This window comes from Zea mays, chromosome 6 (genome assembly GCF_902167145.1).
Source record: "Zea mays cultivar B73 chromosome 6, Zm-B73-REFERENCE-NAM-5.0, whole genome shotgun sequence".
Classification (NCBI taxonomy): Eukaryota; Viridiplantae; Streptophyta; class Magnoliopsida; order Poales; family Poaceae; genus Zea; species Zea mays.
The window spans coordinates 131443283-131461884 of record NC_050101.1 but is presented as its reverse complement, the minus strand read 5'-3'; the positions used below and the strand labels follow the sequence as shown (position 1 = coordinate 131461884).

The window sequence follows — 18602 nt, the reverse complement described above, 5'->3', positions numbered from 1 at the left end:
TCAGCAACTGGCACTAACACATCACTTACCACGAAGATAGACACTGCGTTCTTCAAATCATCCTCTGCCTTTTCCATCAGACTGTTCCAACCGATCACACATAGGTTTTGATGATGCATCAACATGGGTCCAACCAGAGGGGTCTCATCATTTCCGGGTTGAGCAGACTGGTCATGTCCCGGATCAGAACCACCCCTCGACGATGACCTGCGCTTCCGATGGCGTTTGCGTCGCGGGCGGGGCGGGAGGGAGCACTGTGAAACAGAGCCAGCCGTAGCTCCAACATCTCTGGCTGGAGAACCAGTTGCTTGAGCATCCATTCCACCTTCCTTCATCTCACAATGGGCCAGACCAATCTCAGTACCTGGTGGGGAAATTCTACGCAGATATTGATCTGCTTCTTTTTACGTTGATGGGGCATGGGGGGTTGAAGCCGCTCCCAGACAGAGATCTGAGACACTTGATGTTGCAGAACGGGCCTTGTCCTCGCCTGATCGGCATCCGCTGGCACTACCAGCGATAATCTGTTCCAGACCGATCCCCTCGACAACCGTCGATGAACTGGAACCTTCCCGTCACTTTTCACTGGCCCAGGGCAGGCATAGGAGCGATGACCAAGTGCCTTACAACGAAAACATCTTGGTCCAAAACGTCAGGAAGTGGCGAAATGATCGTCCGCGAAGCAGTTGAAACAACGATCAAATAAGTCACCTGACACCGGACGACGTGTCCGCAGTGCTCTTAGGCGACGGTTCTTAGTCTTCTTTGATTCGACTCTGGTCCATCCACCAAGAGTTGTCTCTAGCGCACTCTCCAACCCACGAAACCGACAGTGTCGTTCCCCTTGATGAGGGTTTGACGCCCCGGTCTCAAGTGGGGAGGGCTCCCTCGGAGGAAAAACCTTCGGTGCTAGGATATGGGGAGCACGCGGGTGAAGCAAGATATCACAGAACAGAGGTCGTCCAGTCTAGGAATGTGGAGGAAGGTCGTCGTCAGGGGACCCAGGCACACTCTCACTCCACCCCTTGAACTTTGACCAGCCTTGGGTGGCGGAGGTAAACGTCTCCGGAGAAGAGGAGGAAGGGGCGAAGAGTGACGCCACCTGGCTAAGAGAAGCCACAGCAACACCGTTGATGGAGTGGATGGTGGCCGGCGTGGGTTGGTGGGTAGGCGAGGCGTTGGATCTGGTGAGGCGCTGTGTGCAGGGGAGTGGTCGCGAGCGGGAGGGGAGGGGTCACGGGCAAGAGGTGAGGGGGCGGGAGCCATGCACCTAACAAGTTACAAGACTGTTTTTTAATCCTGGCTTTTCATTTCGAGAAGAATTTTTTAACCATAGCCTAAATTTTGGTCCCATGAGGAGTCGAACTCAGGACCTAGGGAGTGCTACTCAAGCCATCTAACTAACACAATTAGATGCCCTTTCGCGTTTATAAATTGCGTTCTTGGAGCTACCACAATTCCAAGATATTTGTCCTTAACACTATGTTCTTCCTAGTAGCCTAGTAGTAGTAGTCTAATCCACTCGCTTTTTTTTGGTGGGCACGCTCCATCTCTTTGGCGCCTAAGGAGGTACGGAAGGGGCTTAACACTATGTTCTTCCTAGTAGCCTAGGAGAATTGGAAATTCAGATACTCTTGTGTGTTTGATGGATGTCAGCCGCGTGTCAGGCGTGTTCTCTAGTTAATAGAAGAGGAGGACTTACTATGGTGTAAGGCTGGAGCTTTTTTTTTTCTCGAAAACGCAGGAGAGCTGCGTTTCAATATATTAAAAGAGATAGAAATGGTTCGTAATAGACCTAAGTCACAAGCCATAGCTGGGTAGGTCTGGTGGTCTAAGTCGGGTCTGTTCTGGAAGAAGTCCCTAGTTTTGTGTGTGGTGTTCGGGTTGGGCATCCTTCTGCCTACTCTATGTATTTGTTTTTCTACCTTAAATGAAATGACGCGCAGTTCTCCTGCGTGGTTCGAGAAAAAAATAATGTGGAGCGGAGGAATGGGTAAATACTTATAACTGTGCAGAAAGTTGTTCGATTATCTTTTTGCCAATTTATTTACATATTTCTGTGTCCATTTCTAGGTTCCTATATCAAGTGGCAATGGTTCATACCCCTTTCCAGTGGAGGTTCCTGGGAACACAAGATTTTTATTTTCCAGTAAGACCAGAACACTTTCCAAGGCAATTGCAAAGTCTGTTGTAAGTTATTGACATCCGTTCAGCTTTTATTTGTTTTCAATCTGACTGGCTTATGAAAGATACTCTCCATTCAAAACTATGAGGTGCTTTGGCTTTTCTAGGAACATACTCCCTCCATTTGAAATTATAAGCGTTGGCTAGATATGTAGTTTTTTTTTTGAAAATGCAGGAGAGCTGCGTTTCTTTGTATCAAGAGAAGAAAAAACGTTCCCGTACAAACTTTATCCTCTCACTCTGGACCGAGCTGTGAGGGGCTGTTCTTACAAGAACAAAACTCTTATACAACAAATAGAAATGGTGAGACCAGACCAGGAAACTCCACCTAACCGCTCAGCGAACCCAGGCCTAAACTTTGCAGTCCTTGCACTCCAACGAGACACCAAAGATGATGTTCATCTTACAGAGCGTGTAGAAATTCCACATACTCAGCTGCAAACCTTCGAAGACGCAGACATTGTGATGCTTCCATAGGATCCAAGCTCCCAAGATGATCATCAAATTCATACCCTTTTTTCTTTTTGGGAGATGTTTTTTTTCTTCTCGAAAACGTAGGAGGACTGCGTCTCATTATATTAAGAAGAAAGAAAGGTTATGGGGCTAGAAAACAGCCCAGATACAAGAGCCTCCTTACAGAGGACGAAAACATAAAAACATAAAAGGACTCATAAGGAACCTATGGACAACATCCTCACACAAAAAAAACAGGGAGAGAAACGAAGGGAGGGGGACAACGAAGGCTCGATTGCCAGGGAGGCGATCACAACACGGAGGAAGATAGTGGGTCCAGGTATGTGACAGTCGACCTAGGGGTGGAGCTGAGCTCGACGCAGTCACGGAGAACAGGGTTCATGGCCTGATCGAAGGACACGAAAATACCCCGGACATGGTGGCCGTCGTAAAGGAAGACACACATCGTGACTACGGCGGAACTGGGCGGAGACGGAGGCACCAAGGGTGGTGGGATACCGTAGGAAGTGCCGGGAGCGGCGGCGTACGGTGGAAGAGTAGCGGGAAAGGGGGTCAGGAAACCGGGAGCCGCAGGGCTACTTGCGAGGGAAACGGAGGAGCGACCATGGCAGAGGGTGGTGGCTGGGGCGGCAGCCGAGCAGGGGGCGAACCCGGCGGCGACTGTGGGTGGAAGGGGAGAAGAGAAAGAAAACTGGCTCTGGTACCAAGTTGGAGAATGAAACCCTAACCCTAACTAGGGTTGGGACTGGTATATATATCAATAGATGTTGGGCTTGACCCATTACACAAGGGTGTGACAATAATTACAAGGGGCTAACCCCAAAACCCTAGACGAGTACTCTAATAGAAAAAGGTTGTTTATAATGTACACTCTAATGATAAAACTTTTACTGTCATAGATATTAATATAAGGACGTAACTAAAACCGGACACCTCTGTTTAAGTTAATCACAAGTGCCTGTCTAAGTGCATTTACCTTGAGTGGCATCCATTGTTTTCAAGGGGACGATTTGCTGGTCGTTCTGGCGATTAATCGCGATTGGTTCAAAGTTCAAACCGAGTACAACGATTAATTGTGATTAATCGGACGACTTGAAAACATTGGTGGCATCATCTATATTGCTCCTTGGATCCCCATCGACCACCACCTACTTGAGTGGCATCATCTTCATTCCTTGTGGCTTCTGGCTCCTCCCTGGCACTGGTGCTGCCTACCCCACTGATGATGCACTGCCCACGGCCGGCGTTGAGGTGCCTTCCTGTGTGCCACTACCACCCACAACCCCAACCACTACTCCTTGATGCCGTTCTACCCACACCATTCTGGCAAGATTACTCTGCCCTGACAATGTCGACACCACCACGGTTGGTGCTGCAGCATCACCTTGCTTCCCACCTGCTTCTAAGCTGGCTTGGTTCCAGCTTCTATAATAGCAGGGAGAGGAACTCACCTGGAAAATAAACCCCCTGGCCTTAAAGGGCCAGTCATGGCTTCAACAGTGGCGAACTTGGTGAGGAAGACACGGTCTGGAACTTTTGTGCGTGAGCAAGAGGAAGGGGATAAGCTTGTGGTGTTGTTTGTGCTGCTTGTGAAGAATAACCTCACGGAGAGACATAATAAAGTGATGCATGCATGGTCCAGGCATGGCTTAAGATCATTGGATTTTAATATGGAGGCAACAAGGATGGGTTTCACGATAAGGTTAAATGGAGAGCTCTAGTTTTTACCATCACAGGAATATGCCTTGCAAATCAAACATGGAGATTATATATTTATGTTACTTTGTATTATATAGATGTTACAACTTGCTGTACTTCAACTAAAAGCAAGAAAGAATCACACCAATTTTTATTCTACTTTTTGCAGGTATACCTTTTGAAGCCTAAAAGTTTAGCATTTGAGTATTTTGAGAAGCTCATTAATTTTTTGGAACAGTATGCCTTCTAGCATTGGTCTTCTTTTGAGGTCTGCAGGGGCCTTTTTATTTTGTTTGAACCTGAGTAATTTTGGTTTTTAGGTTCTATCATCCGTCAAATGGGGGTCGTTGGACCTACTCATTGGAACGCTTCCTGCGCTATCTTGTTGTTTACTTTGAGAAACGCCTTCAGCATGAACAATTGTAAGAGATGAATCTTCACTTGCACGCAGCTTGAAAAAAATCATCTTATTGACTGCAGTTCATCTATTTCAACATAAACACTGTAGTGTTATGGCAGTTGAGGACCATGATCAATCTTATCTGGGAAAGGAAGAAAGGTCTGTTTTTGTCAAAGCTATCTTGAAATTATTGGATCGTGGTCAGTACAGCAAGGATAATTCTCTTGCTGAAACAGTTTCCGTTGCAACTTCGATCCTGTCTTATATTGAACCAACCCTCGTGCTTCAGTTTGTTGCAAAAAACTTCCAACGAGCCTTAGAGACAGTAAGTTCAACTAGAAATATGCACTGACCTTCATTTTGTATAGATATTTTTGTTGTCAATGTGAGCCTTGAATCTGTTTAGTTTTCATTTGGTATGGCCTTTTCAACAGCATACTTAAGATATTCAGAAACAAGCTAATCAGTTTATTTGTTTTCTAACAGACTACAGCTACCCATCAGTTAAAGAACGCTGTCACATCTGTTGCATTTTCTGGACGTGCTCTTCTTCTATGTTCTTTATGTTCATCTCAGAATGATGATAGCAGTGTTGTTGATTCATTCAGTGATCTTGTTGTCGCTTCCCTTTCAAATGCGTTACTTGGCATGGATGCCAATGATCCACCTAAAACTATTGCTACAATGCAGTTAATTGGGTCTATCTTTTCAAATGTAAGTTTTTTCTTTTACCTTATCATCTGCAATTGTGGTTTCTGGTAAAGATTACTTTGCTAACTCTCCTATGGTGTATATAGCTAGCTGCAGTTAGTGATGATGTGCCTATATTGCTCCAATCTACTACTCTATCGAACTGGCTAGATGAATTCTTTTCCCGACTGTTTTCTGTGCTTCATAATCTGGAATCAAGTAGTCCCATGTAAGCAGTGATCACTAGTCTCACTTCTGAGATATTTTCTCCTACCTTTTGAAATACTTGTGAGAACACTGTAGTGACATCTCATGTGGATATGCAGTAATGAGGGTTACCAAAGCTCATTCATGTCAGGGACTTTTCTTGTTGACAGTCCATATTACTTTTGTATGCTTGAAATTCTTCTAGGGAAGTTATCAAAACCCTTATTTAATCAGGTATTTACATTCTTGTTGATATGTGGTACTCTTCTCTGTCCCTAGACTTGAATTTCCCACCATTAATCTGTTTCCTTTTTTTTTGCAATCAACAGTCCCTGAAGAGAATTGCCAAGTTCGTTAATGCAAATATCCTCCCTGGTGCTACTTCAGAAGTTGGGCTTCTTTGTTGTGCCTGTGTTCATTCTTATCCTGAGGAGGCTTCAGTCTACCTTGTAAAGCCAATCTTAGAGACCATCATGTCATCCTTTGAGGGGACTCCAACCACTGGTTATGTAGGAAGAGTAGTTGCAGATAAAGCATCTACCAAGGTTTGTTCAGATGTAAAATGTCTATTACAGTATTACTTGAGCTATTCCATATGTACAACCACTTGCATCTAATGACATGCAGGCTGCACTTTCTCCTGCTCTGGAAACAGCAATAGATTACTATCTGAGGGTTTTGGCCATATCCATCAGTTATGCCGGTCCTACCTTACTCAATTATAAGGAGGAACTAAATCACATAATAACATCTGCGTTCCAGTCCCCTTCTTGGAAGGTTATATTTTTCATTTATCTTTTCATACATTCGAACAGCTATTATTTCCATGTCCCAATCATATATTATAGGATGACGAATTTCCTTTTCTCTTGGAATGTCTAGGTTAATGGAGCTGGGGATCATCTCCTTCGCTCTCTGCTAGGAAATCTGGTTTCTTATTACCCAATTGATCAGTACAAGTATGTTTACATCATGTGCACTTGTTTGTTTTCTCAAACACATACACTCAATGTTTTCTTTATTTGATCTATAACATGTTTACCCACCAACCAATATATTATTCTGTTTGTATAGGCCATTCACTTGTCAGCCTATTGGAAATATTATTGAACCATGGGGGTGTTCGAAAGCTCATCAGGATAGGGAGGATGAAATGCTTAATTTCCCTCCAAAGTGGCATGATCCAAGTCATGATGAACTCTCTTTTGCAAATGAATTACTACAACTTCATTTCCAGTCAGCTTTAGAAGATCTTTTGACTATTTGTCAGACAAAAGTTCATTCTGACACAGGTAGATATGCTAGTTCGGGCAATGGAAACAACCTTGCCATCTATTTTTTGATTACTCACATGTATTTTAGTATGTGCAAAAGAAAAAAAGAACATGCCTATTCAAGTACATTGAAGTCCATGTATTGTCTTTTTGTGCATTTATGCTCTATTTTCTGTAGTTACCTATTTGATATTTGTTTTGTTTTTCTTTTAGCAGGAGATGAGAAGGAGCACCTAAAAATAACCCTGTTACGCATTCATTCTGCATTGCATGGTGTAATGTCTTGTTTACCAGAAATTCGCCCGTCATATAAAGATGGGAGGTCCCTGGAAGTGGAGTCGGCTTTCTTCATAGCAGGATCTGCTGGTAGCACTGTTGGAAGCTCAGAAATGCGTGAAAAGGCTGCAGAATTTGTGCACATAGCTTGCAGGTGAACTTTTGTTCTTAATGCATACAGTTTCACTTAACATTTACTATTTGGTTTCACCAATTGCTCTCTCAACAGGTACTTATTAAAGGAAAGAACTGATGACAGTATTCTTCTATCCCTTGTTGTGCGTGTCATTGATGCTTTGGTAAACTATGGTATGTTAACTAGGCTCAAAGACTCGAGGTGAGTAATTTTGATGTTTATGTGACAGTTAGCTGTGTAGGAAGCTTGGAATACCAAGAATGGTCAAGCCATGTTCAAGCTTGGAAACTAGAATCTGCTTCCATAATTGAGCCTCCATGCAACTTCATTGTTCCATTTCATGCTCAAGGAAAAAAGAGGTATGCACATCTGCATTTGTGGATTCTGATTCTGCTATATGGGCCATTGTTGAACTTTCTCTATTTTGTTTCCATTAGACCTAGATGGGCACTTGTTGACAAAGCAAACTTGCATAGTACATGGAGGTGTTCACAATCATCATATCACAGATACAGAATGAATGCAGATGTTTCGCCATCTGTCCCCATGATTAATTTGATGAATGATCTCTTAGATCTCTCACTACACAACTATGAAACTGTTCGATCGTAAGTTCTCTCTCTCTTCTTGGTTATAAATTCAACATTGTGTTTAAGAATTAGTATATATTTTACTTAGAGTGGCCTCTAGATGAGTTGGTTAAGTGGTCTAAGTAGCCCCTAGATGTGTGCACACGAGATGGACTGACCTATAGGGCCGAATCCTCATGTAGAGGCTGGGAGGGCTCAAAGTACGAGTACCGTGTGGGTGGTCTTTCCCTTACCGGTCGAGTTTTTTTTGTTGCCTGTGGAAGTGTATGAGTGGATTGCCTACTTTCTCCCAACATATTAAGTTTTTTGGTTGAATAGGTTAGTGTGCCAACTTGACTTTTCGAGTTCGAATCCTGGCAGAGACTTTATTTGTGCCTCTGCCTCTTTATTTCCATGTTTGCGACTTCCTCTATGGCTGCATGCGAGCTGGGATGTTGAAATGTATGAGTGGATTGTCTACCTTTTCCCAACAACTTAATCTTTTGGGTTGAACTGGTTAGTGTGTCCACTCTAACATTGCCATCAACATTTAAACACACGAACTTGAGAAATATCTGTGTTTTCTGATTAGCGTACCTTCTCTTGAGAAGAAGATAAGTATACCTGAATTTCCTTATTTTATGTCTGCATAAAGGATTCCCTTATAAGATGACCATATTGTTTCTTTTTCTGTACATTCTTATGCAGGTATGCTGGAAGATCGCTTACAAAATTGTTGAAACGTTGGCCTTCTCTAATTTCTAATTGTGTTCTCACACTCACGGGAAATTTGCGTGACCCAAAAGCTCCTGAACATGTTGTTCTTGGTTCTTGCAGCATTCTGATCTCACAGACTGTTTTAAGACACTTGACCACTGTATGTCTATTTCACAACTTACATGCTTTAGATCTAAGCTAAATCAATAATTTGGATAGTATTAACATAATTGTTCCATATAGGATTCTGTTTCCCTCTCTTCCTTTATCATGGGAATTCTGGAAAGGTATACTCTAGAATTCTAATACGCATAATTTCTCTATTTTTACTATTCAGGATGTTTTATTGCACATCTCACTTCTAGTAATAAGAAGAATCAGAATTTGATAAACATGGAATAGAAAAGTGTGCTATTTGTTTATTTGAAACATGGCAGCTGATCAGTATACTAACTCCATTCCTTTCTTCTGTAGCTCTCATCATGAATCGTTGAAGTGTCAGAAAGCTATTACTGAGGTGCTGTTTAATAGAAGACTATCTCTAAGGCCCCGTTTGTTTTGTTGGAATTGAATTCCATTCTAATAACCATAATTTAGACACAAACTAATTAAGTTAATATATTGTATATTATCCTAAATCATATGAGAGAGAGTTATACACTACATTTATGCTATAGAGAAGCAAGTAAAAGAGTGTGCTATAAGTTATACATTAGAAAAGTAGCATATAAAATCTATAAAATGAATTTCCATCTCTCACCCATGAATTAAGATAGGCTTATATATAAACTTTGGAAAGTTGTGGAATGTCACATTCTAAAAAATAGCCTACTCCATAAGTTAGATCCTAATTCCTCAAAATGAAGGGAAACAAACGGGGCCTAAAAGAAAAATCAGATAAAATAAATAAAATCCTAAATTAAGGTGTGACACTGATTTTTTTAATTATGATCTTTACAGCTCTTTGTAACATATAATATACGTTTCTCTGGAATATCAAGGAGCTTCTTTAAAACTCCTGAAAATCAAGCTGACAAGCCAGGATTTCTCAGTCTAATTTCTCAAATTAATGCTTTGGGCTTTGAGACTAATGGACTACATTGGAGGTAAGAAATTTGTATATTCTGATGACATAAACTGAGACACCGCTAGAGACATTGTACTTACATTTTTTCCTATCTGAAATCTAAGTTTTTTCATCCCATTTGTATTTGCTGAACCAGTTTTTCTATTTAACTTTTCTACTGTTCTCTTGATCTCTTACTTTCTGATTCCGTACTGAGTTCTTTTTTCAGTTTATAGTTTGGTTATTGCCTAATTGATCATATCCCAATCCTCCTCCATGGTCCATGCCATCATATTATCACTCTTTTCAAATTTATCTCGAACTTAATCCATTTCAGGTAGGTTGTGTTTTTTAGTATTAAATTTATATACGCTGAAGAAATTTCTTTGTTTCAGTTTTCTACTGTTCTCTTTCTTCAGATTCTGTACTGAGCTCTCTTTTCAGTATATAGTTTCTTCATTGACTAATTGATCATATCCCAAATTCCCAATTCCTTCATGATCCATGTTACTAACCTGAGGAAACCATAATAACAACACCCTTAGTGGAGATAGCTGTATATATATAGAGCCTCATGGGCCATGTTGGCCTCTAGTAGATGTGCCTTCATACACTAAACACCCCCCTTTAAACTTAGTGTGCTCACGTGGTGTAAGCAAAACATAGCATGTACATCCAAAAACTCTTAGATGATCTTAGCTTAGAGGGGTATCAATCAGACTTTATCAGGACATTTGCTTGACAGTTTTGAAGACCCTATTGTCTATTGATGAGATAAACATCCGTAGAAACAACTTCACTCCAAACATGAGAAGGGACAAAAGATGAAATAAAAGTATGGGAGTTGTCCTTATAAGATGGGGATGCTTTTGTTAAGCAACACCATTCTGAGCCTGAGCGCCAGGACAAGGGAGCTTAGCAAGACTACCCTTTGAGGAGAAAAATTGTCGAAAAGCATAGGACAAAACACTCACCACCAGAGTTAGAGCAAAAAACCCTAATAGGTGCAAAAAACTGAATGTGACCTTGCAAAAAAAGGACTTATAAATGGAACACAATTGAGAGCGATGCTTCATGAAAGAAATCTATGTATAGAGAGAATGGTCATCAATAAAAACAAAATATTTATAATACATCTAAATGGATAAGATCAAATGGCTTAGCAGAATGATGTTGCTACTGTAATATCAAACTAGAACTTGTTTACCTAGCTTGCAACCTTTGCAATGAAAAGTAGAGTCAATAGAAACATGTCCCAAACATCCTTTCCTTGATGAACAAGGGTGGACAAACGAGATCCACATATATGTTAGACGATCATGCCATTTGGAAAAAGATGAGGTTGGTGATGACACATGAGCAGAAGTAGCCGAAGAAGGAAGATGCCCAAGACATAAGAGGTTAGAAGAATCTTTTTAGTGATGATCGGTCCCAATCAAACTCCCACTTCTACGGTTCTGAATAAAACATGATGAATCATCAAATTTGATAAAGCAATTCATATTAGCTATTTGACCAATGAGTAGCATTTTAATCTATAGCTGAGGGACCAAACAAATATTAGGTACATAATAATGAGAGGAAAAAGTTCCCTTACGAGTAACATGACAAGATGTACCATCACCTGTGGGGATAGTGTTGAATTTTGTAGGAATTTGAAGCATAAATTAATCCACAAAGTATTATAGAGTAACATGCCATATGTCATATGTAATCAAGATTAACATGATTATGCTACTCGCAACAAATTCAAAGTTCATCATAGAGACAAACTCGCACGCAAGGACAAGAGAACAAGAAAATAAGTAAGAGATGAGAGTGTACCCTGTAGTGGGGCTAATGTTGAGGGCGCAAACACGTTATTGCCAACTTGAGTAGCCATGCTACTTGGTTGACCTCAATCGATGTAGCGTAAAGGTTGTTGCAGTGAAGAGTTGAAAAAGGGTTTTGTTGGAGAGGCAGTTCAGCAGTGTGGAGTCCTTCACCCCAATAGCGAGGGGGAAGGGATGCTTGAAACAGAAGGGAGCAGATGATGTTGCAAATAGAATAAATCATACGCCTAGCCGGGCTAGTGGACTCCAGGGCCTCCTCCAACAGCCCCCTATTGAGTCCTAACTTTTGCCGTGTTAAACAGGAGGTTGTGTTTTTGTGTGTTTAAAATGTAATTTTTGTGTCAGGTTGTTCCCTGAGGGGCTTCTTTTGCCTCTCAGGTTTGTTTGTACTTTCGTTTCTTAATGAAATGACACACAGTTCTCCTGCGTTGTTCGAAAAAATCATACGCCCAACCTTGTCGTTATGGGGGAATGTGTAGGGACACGACATGTGCAACAGGGCACCATGGGTGAGGAGAAAGGACCGTGCAGAGGCGTTGTCGGACTCGTGACCATTGTCGCATTGGACGTTTTTTATGGTGCGACCAAGCTAGTTACAAACTTAAGGAGAAAATTAGAAAAGTTAGCCAAGGTGGAGAAGGTGTCAAACTTAAATTGTAGATGAAAAGTTTTGAGAAAGTGTGAGTAATCATCCAAAACAAGGAGATAATATTTGTTTTTTTTCTCGAACACGCAGGAGAGCTGCGTATCATTTCATTAAAAGAAGGATGATAATTACAATGACCTAAACACCACTCACACAAACACACACAAACAACACTAGTAATAACCACCTTCTAATCGGGGTTGAACACAAAAGCTAGGTCCGAAAGACGGGTCAAGCCTTTGGCCCCCGCAAAACACCACATATTGAACTCATCACTGGCTGAGGTAAGCAATCTAGCTATAGAAGGCTGAGCACCATTGAAAACACAGTCATTACGGTGTCTCCAGATAGTCCAAGCCCCAAGAATCACCAAAGAGTTAAGGCCATCTCTAAGGTCCTTAGGAGTAACCTCAGCCGATCTACTCCACCAAGCTTCAAAATTGATATCTTCCATCCCGGGGGAGAGTGCGGACAGGCCGACACGTTGGAGAAGAAGATACCAAAATTGCCTCGCGAGGACACAAGAAACAAGCAAGTGATTAATAGACTCTCCTTCCTGGTCACATAAGGGGCAAGAACTAGGATGGGGAAGACCCCTCTTAGCGAGCCGGTCAGCCGTCCAACATTTATTATGTAGGACCAACCAGAGGAAAAACTGACACTTCGGCGGCGCCCAGGTGCTCCACACTCTTTCAAAGCCCGCCATGGAGGTAGAACCACAGAACATTATCTCATAAGCAGATTTGGCCGAATAGATACCATTGGAAGAGAACCTCCAATAATGTTTATCTGGAACTCCCGGTTGAAGATCAACATCAGCCACAACATCTGCCAGCAAAATGAAATCAGCAATGACCTCCCAAGATACCACTCCCCTTAAATCCCCAATCCATGATGAGCTACACAGAGCATCAGCCACTGTCCTTCGCTTCACCAGCCTTTTAGGAACCAAACTAAAAACATGAGGGGCCAAGTCTACAATCCTCTGCCCCAGGATCCATCTGTCATGCCAAAAAAGAGTGGACTGCCCATCACCCACTATGGAGGCCATTGCCAAAGAGCACAAGCTATCCAAGAACCGGTTTGAATGGAATGGCAAATCAGTCCAAGGTTTGGATCACACTGGCGATTGGAGAGGTCCACAGATCACAATATACTAATTTGGAGGCCAAGGTCCCTCATGTGCTGCGCAAAGGGATTAACTGCCTTGTGATGTTGGTGGCATGGTGGCTTTGGAAGTAGTGGAATAAATGTGTGTTTGAGGGGGATGCTCCTAGCGACAACCAGATTATACAGAACATCAAAGACGACGCTCAGAGGTGGTGTCTTGTGGGTGCCAAAGATCTGTGCACCATCTGGCCTTAGTTTAGGGGCAGTTGTTGACATCTTTTGGCTGTCTTCTAGATGGATGTTTTTTTTTCTTTTTTTTTCTTTTTGTTTTACTCTGTACTCTGGTCTTCTTTAGACCATTGGTGTTTCTTCTATCTTAATATATCTAACGCGCAGTTCTCCTGCGCGTTTTAGAATTTTTTTTGGAGTATGAGGATGAATTAGAAAAAAGGAAAACGAGTATGGCGACCCAGTAGGCAAGCATGGCATAAAGAAGCATCAATGCTTTTATTGCAATGAATAGTGGATGACCTAACAAGTGACAAGAGATCCTCGAAGCCAGGATGACCGAGATGGCGATGCCAGATGGAAGGTGCAGTAGTAGCAACGAAAGCACATGCCGAAGGCAACGATTGTAGAAGGCGCGTGGAGTAGAGGGGACCCAAGCTTTTGGACCTGATGATCATATTCCTAGAGTGAAGATCCTTCACAAAGAGGCCAAATGGGTCAAATTCAATTGAGCAATTGTTGTCAGTGTTGGAATATGTGCCCATGACCCTAAACAGGGTTGGGAGTAGTATTAATAGAATGAGTAAATGGGCCAGGCCCATTACACTGAGGGTATGACGGTAAATACAAGGGGAATACCCCAAACCCTAGACGGGCAGTCTAACACCCCCCCGCAGTCACAACTCTATCCTGTACAGATGTTGAGACTGGATCGAAAGTCTAAAAAGACACTCGACGGTAACCCCTTGGTGAAGATGTCGGCGAACTGCAGCGTGGTGGGGACGCTGAGAACCCGAACGTCACCGGCAGCGACACGCTCGCGGACGAAGTGCAGGTCGATCTCTACGTGCTTCGTGCGCTGATGCTGCACGGGGTTGGTGGAGAGGTAGACCGCACTGACGTTGTCGCAGTAGACGAGGGTGGCGCGCTGGAGGGGACTGTGGAGCTCGTGGAGGAGCTGACGTAGCCAGGAGGCCTCTGCCACACCGTTGGCCACGACACGGTACTCGGCCTCAGCGCTGGAGCGAGAGACGACGGGCTGCCGCTTGGCGGCCCACGAGACGAGGTTGGCGCCCAGAAACACGGCGTAACCGGAGGTGGACCGGCACGTGTCGGGACAGTCAGCCCAGTCAGCGTCGGTGTAGACCACGAGCTCCGACGTCGGGGATGGGCGGAGTAGGAGGCCGTAGTCGAGGGAGCCGCGGAGGTAGCGCAGAATCCGCTTGAGGGCAGTGAGATGGGGCTCCCGCGGAGTGTGCATATGCAGGCACACCTGCTGGACGGCGTAAGCGATGTCGGGCCTGGAGAACGTGAGGTACTGGAGCGCGCCGGTGAGGCTCCGGTATGACGTCGCGTCGGCGACCGGAGGCCCGTTGTCCTCAGAGAGCTTCGCCTGAGTGTCGACAGGCGTGGAGCAGGGCTTGCAGTCAGACATGCCAGCCCGCTCCAGGATGTCGATGGCGTACTGGCGCTAGTGGAGGAAGAGACCCTGAGGACGGCGCTCGGCGGTGATGCCGAGGAAGTGGTGTAGGGGCCCCAGGTCCGTCATCGCGAACTCCCGCTGAAGGGCGACGATTGTGCGGTGAAGAAGGTCGGCGGTGGATGCCGTGAGCACAATGTCGTCGACGTAGAGCAGGAGGTAGACGGTGTCGTCGCTGCGCCGGTAGATGAACAGGGACGTGTCCGACTTGGCCTCGACGAAGCCGATGGAGGCCAGGTAGGAGGCGAAGCGACTGTACCATGCCCGTGGCGCCTGCTTAAGGCCGTACAGGGACCGATTCAGCCGGCAAACCAGATCCGGACGGTCAGCGTCGACGAAGCCGGTGGGCTGGCTGCAGTAGACAGTCTCTGTCAGAGTGCCATGGAGGAAGGCATTCTTGACGTCGAGCTGATGGATCGCCCAGTCGCGGGAGAGGGCGAGGGAGAGGACGGCGCGAACAGTGGCGAACTTGACGACGGGGCTGAAGGTCTCGTCGTAGTCCACTCCGGGGCGCTGGGTGAAGCCCCGAAGGACCCAACGGGCCTTGTAGCGGTCGAGGGAGCCATCCGAGGTCAGCTTGTGGCGAAATAGCCACTTGCCGGTGACCACATTGGTGCCTGGTGGACGCGGCACCAGGTCCCAGGTGTGGTTGGCCAAGAGGGCCGCGTACTCCTCCATAGCACGGCGCCAATGTGGGTCGGCGAGGGCAGTGCGAACGGAGGAGGGCACCGGGGAAGCGTCGGGTGGGGTGCTGGACGTAGTAGCTGCCAGGATCAGCCGATCGACGGGGCGGAGAACGCCAGCGGCGCGCCGAGTCACCATCGGGTGGACGTGCCCGGGGTCGCGGTGGATGGCGACCGGGTGGTATACGGACGACTCGGGGCGGACCGCCGGGACGTCGAGAGCGTCGGGTATGGCCGGCGCGCGGCGGTGATAGACGACGGCGGGGTCGGCGAAACGGGCCGCGCTCGTCGACGGGCCCGAGTCGGGGGGCGCCGAGGTAGTGGCGTGGCCGCGGCGATGGTAGACGAGTGCGGGGTTGGCGAAGCGAGCCGGGGTCGACGGGGCCGCGCGTGGCGCAGGCGGGGTCGACAGGGCCGCGCGTGGCGCAGGCGGGGCCGCGCGTGGCGCGGAAGAGGTCGTAGTGGCCGCACGAGGAGCAGGTAACGACGCAAGACGGGGAGCCGGAGGTGGGGGAGGAATCGGATCGGACTCAAGGAGGGAGTCAAGATCGGTGGGTGTGGTGGAGCCAGCAAGGGGAAACACATCTTCGTCGAAGATGACATGACGAGAGATGATGATGCGGTGGGAGGTGAGGTCCAGACACCAGTACCCCTTGTGGTTAGGAGAGTAGCCAAGGAATAGACAGCGGGTGGAGCGAGGAGAAAGCTTATGTGGAGCGGTAGCGGAAGTGTTGGGGTAGCAGGCGCAGCCGAACACGCGAAGGTGGTCATAGGAAGGGGCTGTGCCGTATAGGGCGAAGTGAGGGGTAGGGTGGCGCACCGCCTTCGAGGGAAGACGGTTGAGGAGGTGGGTGGCAGTGTGCAGGGCCTCTGCCCAGTAGCTGGCAGGGAGAGACGCCTGGAAGAGGAGGCAGCGGAGCATATTGGTGGTGGTGCGGATCATGCGTTCGGCTCGGCCGTTCTGTGCAGAGGTGTAGGGGCACGAGAGACGCAACTGGACGCCATGAGTGAGGAAGAAAGAGCGAGAGGCGTTGTTATCGAACTCGCGGCTGGACAGGGAGGGAGGAAGGGCCGACGATGGAAGGCTGGCGGCTGGGGAAGAAGGGGCGCTGGGCCTGCTGGCGGCGCGGCGGGCAGGGAGGGAGGGAGGGCCGGCGGCTGGGGCCAGCGGCGGCTGCAGGGGGTGTAGGAAACCCCCCACGGCGGCTGTGGCTGCTGTTGGAAAAAAAAACAGAGAAACCCTAAACCTAGTCCTGTGATACCATGTTGGAATATGTGCCCATGACCCTAAACAGGGTTGGGAGTAGTATTAATAGAATGAGTACTAGGTCAGTACCCGTGCGTTGCAACGGGAACATATAATACCATGATAACTTATATACAAAATGTGTCTTATATTGTTATAAGAAAATATTTCATAATCCATTTGTAATCCTAGCCATACATAAATTTTGTTATTTTAATTTAGTTGTTTCACTACTACATTGCAACCATCAGTATCATGCAGACTTCGATATATGTCATGATTTGCATGGTCTCATTATTGGAGAGCACGTGCCAACCTGCCGGTAGAAGTTCCGTCGTACATCGTTAGTCATCAGGCACGCACCACCATACACGCTTGCTTAAACAAAAAATGCAAGTGTGTGTTTGCGAAGAGAATTAAAGGCAGACCGGCACAAAAGGTACCCCGACGATGGCGAGTGGTCATTGTTGTCGGTCCACCTCTGCTCACCTCCGGTGTCGAGATGACGCCACAATCCTTGATATAATAGTCGTCGAACGCGCGCGATATGGTGAGTACCGATCACTCTTGGCTGGGCTGCCAAATGAAGTGCACCCCGGGCTCATCAGCGAGGTAGTACACCTGGTCGTTGCACCACCGGATGTGCTACTCCTCTACATACATCTTGTTCGAGGACACTCACACAACAAAAACAATGGTCGTCATTCCAGCGCACAAGAATTCATGGCCGGTCAGTAGCGACTTACGTGGCAGGTTAGGCTTCAGATGGATGATGAGCTAGACGGCGTGATGGCGTCGTCGTAGGTTGCGATGCCCAGAACAACCCGAGAGTCGTCGACATTGGCGACGACCATGGGGTCCCCATGTTTGACGATGGACAGCGCGGTGCAGCCGCTCTGGACCACGTCCAAGCGGCGGCTGCGCCGGAGCTTGCCGTACACAGCGGCGCATGGGCCATGTAGGACTGCTTCCAGAGGTCGAACTGGCAGTCGCTAAGTTTCTTCTCGTCGTCGGTGAGCGACGCCAACGCGAGCGCCTCGTGCTAGTGGTGTTTGTTCGGGGTTTCCAAGTAAGAAACATGGATTCACCTTTGACATTGGTTTATGAAAATGATTTATAAGTTAGATCCATGGAAAAATATTATGGAGAATAAATGTTACACATGCAAAAAAAAGTATTTAAGTTGAAAACATTATTCAAACAAAAGAAATTGCATGCAAGGCTCTTCTTTAAATACTACTCCCTCAATCCAAAAATATAATTTAATAATCTCAGTGATACTTATCTACTACTACACATTGTGCAAGGGTAGCAGGTGGGCTTCGGGAGAGATGTATTATATGTTTTTACTATAATAGATGTAGACATAAACACACATGTGCTGTAGTGGTAGCTACAAACACATTTATTTGAGAGGTCGCGGGTTCGAATCCCCTTGGAGCCTGTTTTTTTAATTTAATTTTAGCTAGGCGTGGGATGCACGTGGGAATGGGAATAAGCTTTGTGGGAGGGAGAATGAGAAAGACACGTGATAGCCGGGAATGGAAATGTGAATGAGCTTTGCAGGGAGGGGGAATGAGAAAGACAGGCAGCTGGGAATGGGAATGAGCTTTGCAGTGAGGACGGAATGGGAATGGCAGAACACGGAATGGGGCAGCCTACCCCTTACCGTCTTAATAGGTAGTA

General features: G+C 45.9%; 1 protein-coding gene across 2 annotated transcripts in view; it reads left to right on the top strand.

Moving 5' to 3' along the window:
• Positions 1-18602, top strand: part of LOC100383447 (proteasome activator subunit 4) — a 51680-nt gene that overhangs the window by 23393 nt on the left and 9685 nt on the right. Inside the window, exons 7-25 of one of the 2 annotated variants that reach the window (XM_008649896.2) lie at positions 2074-2190; positions 4526-4593; positions 4677-4778; positions 4865-5081; positions 5243-5470; positions 5554-5675; positions 5773-5887; positions 5983-6198; positions 6281-6430; positions 6536-6612; positions 6728-6945; positions 7141-7357; positions 7433-7512; positions 7581-7698; positions 7777-7947; positions 8617-8785; positions 8869-8912; positions 9100-9142; positions 9586-9731. In XM_008649896.2, coding sequence (XP_008648118.1) covers positions 2074-2190; positions 4526-4593; positions 4677-4778; positions 4865-5081; positions 5243-5470; positions 5554-5675; positions 5773-5887; positions 5983-6198; positions 6281-6430; positions 6536-6612; positions 6728-6945; positions 7141-7357; positions 7433-7512; positions 7581-7698; positions 7777-7947; positions 8617-8785; positions 8869-8912; positions 9100-9142; positions 9586-9731 — 2618 coding nt within the window. The remainder of the gene's footprint in view (positions 1-2073; positions 2191-4525; positions 4594-4676; positions 4779-4864; positions 5082-5242; positions 5471-5553; positions 5676-5772; positions 5888-5982; positions 6199-6280; positions 6431-6535; positions 6613-6727; positions 6946-7140; positions 7358-7432; positions 7513-7580; positions 7699-7776; positions 7948-8616; positions 8786-8868; positions 8913-9099; positions 9143-9585; positions 9732-18602) is intronic. The other variant, XM_008649897.2, reaches the window with a different exon arrangement.